Source organism: Sitodiplosis mosellana, unplaced genomic scaffold (assembly GCF_009176505.1).
Source record: "Sitodiplosis mosellana isolate CC-2019 unplaced genomic scaffold, AAFC_SMos_1.0 Smas_scaffold_6181, whole genome shotgun sequence".
NCBI lineage: Eukaryota > Metazoa > Arthropoda > Insecta > Diptera > Cecidomyiidae > Sitodiplosis > Sitodiplosis mosellana.
In genome coordinates, this window is record NW_022601422.1 from 296,501 (window position 1) to 299,901 (window position 3,401).

Genomic DNA, 3,401 nt, shown 5'->3' on the forward strand with positions numbered 1-3,401 from the left:
ACACCAATGGATTGGGCACATGAATCGAAAAAAAATTTCAACTTTTTTTTTCGATTTTTGCCTGTTTCGGATCGTCTTCGATGTAGAGTATTTGTATGAGTGTATTCCATTATGGTATAGAATATACACCACAATGGAATACACTCATACAAACATTTACTCCGATATGGAGTGTATTGTGTATTACTCCTATTTGGAGTGAAAAACTCAAAATTTGTACGGAGAATGGTTTGAGTGAAGTTTTATAAAATTAATACAGAGAACTCGTTTGCATTAAATTTGAAAACATAACCTAGATATTGGAGCATTTTCATTGTTTATCATTGTCGTTACTCCTGAATTGCAAAATCTTAAATTCAAGAAATTTCAAACAAGTTTTCATATATTTATTTAATCAGAAAATATTGTTTGATATTGTTGTTCACTATAACATGTGTGTCTGTTCGTTGACAGTCATTGACAGTTCTCTTACGAAGTGAATACTTAACCTAAGTCAGCAGTGATGATACTTTAGAGCACGTAGACTTTTGAGTAGAATATCAACCTCAACAACAAACATTTCCAGAATTTATTCGAAAATTCATTGATTTCATAAAATCAAAAAATAAATTCAAATAGAAAATGAAATTGATAAAAACAATCACTGGCAAAAGTTTTTTTTAATTTTCACTGAAACAGATGAAATTTCATTTCGTCAATCGACTGAGTATCGATGGAATGTGTGCATTTTAGGAGTAATGGAAATTGATCATTGAAATTAAATGTTGAACTTATTATAGGATAATAAATGTTTTATTGTTGATTTCAAACCGCAAATATAAATGAGTTTAATTGTCATAGATTTTACAATCTGCTAGTAAAAAAATATTTTAAAAAACATTAAAATTAGCTAATAAAACAACAATTATGTTATAATTGAAAATTTGTGTATTCAGTGCATATCACCTCGACTAAAGTACTACGTGACAGCAGTCACAATCGAGTGACAGGCGCGTAGTTTTGGTTACCGCGCGCAGCTATGCGATCGATACTATGAACTTTATCTGCAAATGCAGAACCGGCCGAAAATTCCATAATCTATTTTGGAAATCACCCAGCGGATGGCCTTTTAGATAATTCAATGATAAAATTTGCCCATGTTTTTATATGGAGCACGTGTTTATGCTATATTTAAGGCTAACAAAAATATTTATTTAAAAACGTCATTTTCGGCGTTTTTCATAGTTTTCACTTAAATGTTAAGAGATATAGACATGGTGTCTTCAGCAATGTTGTAGAGTTTGACAATCTCTGTGATCTGAAACATTAGTTTTTCGCGGTTTTCGTCGAATTGATAAGAGATAAGGAATATGTGTCTCCGTGACAATTATAGAGCTTGTCAAACACTACAACATTGCTGAAGACACTACGTCTCTATCTTTTACCATTTAAGTGAAAACTATGAAAAACGCCGAAAATGACGTTTTTAAATAAATATTTTTAGCCTTAGCTGTATTTAAGCGACATCTTGGCGCTGAATGCTGAACTATGAAACTCCTATATAAATATACTGTCAACTATCAATGATAGCAACCAATGAAAGCTACAATTGAACGTATTTGTATGGCAAAATACTTCCTACTTGCAGATGGCGCCAAACCGAACGTCATTCTAGTCATTTTTCTCATTGGATAATTTTATCAGTGGCAGTTAATCGAAATAATTATTCGTTTACCATACAATTTACACGCTCTCATCTATATATACTATATAATATATACAATGAAAACCACTAAAAAACGGGTTCGATTTACTCTAACTAAAATCACTTTAGAGCACTTCAAAATTGAAACTGCGGTTTCTAAACTTCATCCACACGATGCACCAAGCCCTTTAAAATTTGCTGAGTGTTTCCAAATGCTAATGAGTTTATTGATTTGATCGACCATTCCTAAAATAGTTGGCTGCTCAGTGCTCACCTTCATCTCGTACGTATTCGCAGAAGGAAACTTCCACATTTGATGCCAGAGCCGAACAAGTTTTAATCGTTGCAAATTATTAATTTGTGGAATCGAACCAACTAAAAAGCAGGTCAAACAATCAACCAATCAACGTATGATGGCAAAAGGCTTTTAAATCGAAAACAAATTAATTTTCTGGAAAGCGGAAGAGAGAGAGGGAGAGAAAACAACTACTCTTTTAAAAAAAATTTTAAACCCTTTGAATTGTTTTAATGAATTTCATCATATTGCCGAACTATAATAATTCAGGCAAAAAAAAAATGTTTTTTGAACACTTGTTCAATTTTGTAATGACATTTTTTTTGTTGATTGTGAGAGTTTGCATTTTTATGCACATGATGTCGATTTAATAATGATTTTTTTCAGAAAAAAATCAGAGCATTGAATTTGCTGACTGCTGCAAAAGTGGCTTTCAACAGCAGCTGTTGGTTGCGGTCCTATGCATGTGTCATAGAGATTATAGAAATAAATGAAACTCTACTGTAATTTTTTTCTTACTTTTTCTTAGCAAACTGGGTACACATGGAAGTCCAAGGCGTAGAAATGCTGGTCACGACCCTCCAGTGAAACATTTGGGCCTCGGAGAAGTAAAACGATTTACTGGAGGAATGCACAATACAGAAACTCTACCTGGTAAGCTTGTTAAACATTCCAACCAGATTCGTTTTTTCCATGCTCTTGTCTATCGGTGAATGTCAAAGCGCATAAATTACAAAGAAATTGATATCAAAAATACCATCTTAGATTCATTAAAAAGCAAAGAAATCAACACAATCAAGAAAGAAATATATTTTATATTTCAAATATGGAACAAAGATACAAAGAACTTTAAAATTTTCCTTGGATCTGAAACCACTTTTTTATCATGCAAAATATTGAATCCAAGCGGACGGCATTTTAACAAACATTTAGCAATATTTTGTACGCACATTTGTTAAGATATGTGTAGATTTTTACTATTTTCTTGAGTGGACAGTTTCATCTTTCTCAATTCAAGTGCAACTTGAAATCATGGGCAAAATGAATCAAATTATACTGACCAGATATATATTGAAAAAAAATGGACCGAATATTGAATAAATGCTCTACCATGGTAAACTGTTTTATCAAATCAACAAAAAAGCTCTTTTAGATAATGGTTTGAATGTAAAATAACCATATGAACCGTAGAATTATCGGATTTTGGAATTGTGTATTGATTTTTTGTTCTTCGTTTCTTGTCCATGAATTGAAAATCTGGAAAACAAAGTTGAAATCAGAGTGCTGCCATTTGGAATGAGGTAGCGAGAGAAAAATTTATCACAGTGACCCAAACAAACTTCGTTAAAGCAGAGCAAAAATCATTGCTAGAGGAAGAGAGAGAGAGAGAGAGAGAGAGAGAGAGAGAGAGAGAGAGAGAGA

At 32.3% G+C, this 3,401-nt stretch overlaps 1 protein-coding gene across 1 annotated transcript in view; it reads left to right on the forward strand.

Moving 5' to 3' along the window:
- The first annotated feature begins 2,510 nt into the window (after positions 1–2,510).
- LOC129576252 (LIM/homeobox protein Lhx3-like) overlaps positions 2,511–3,401 on the forward strand; it is a 26,733-nt gene continuing 25,842 nt past the window's right edge. The window contains exon 1 of the mRNA XM_055460962.1: positions 2,511–2,633. Coding sequence (XP_055316937.1) covers positions 2,609–2,633 — 25 coding nt within the window. The 5' untranslated portion in view covers positions 2,511–2,608. The remainder of the gene's footprint in view (positions 2,634–3,401) is intronic.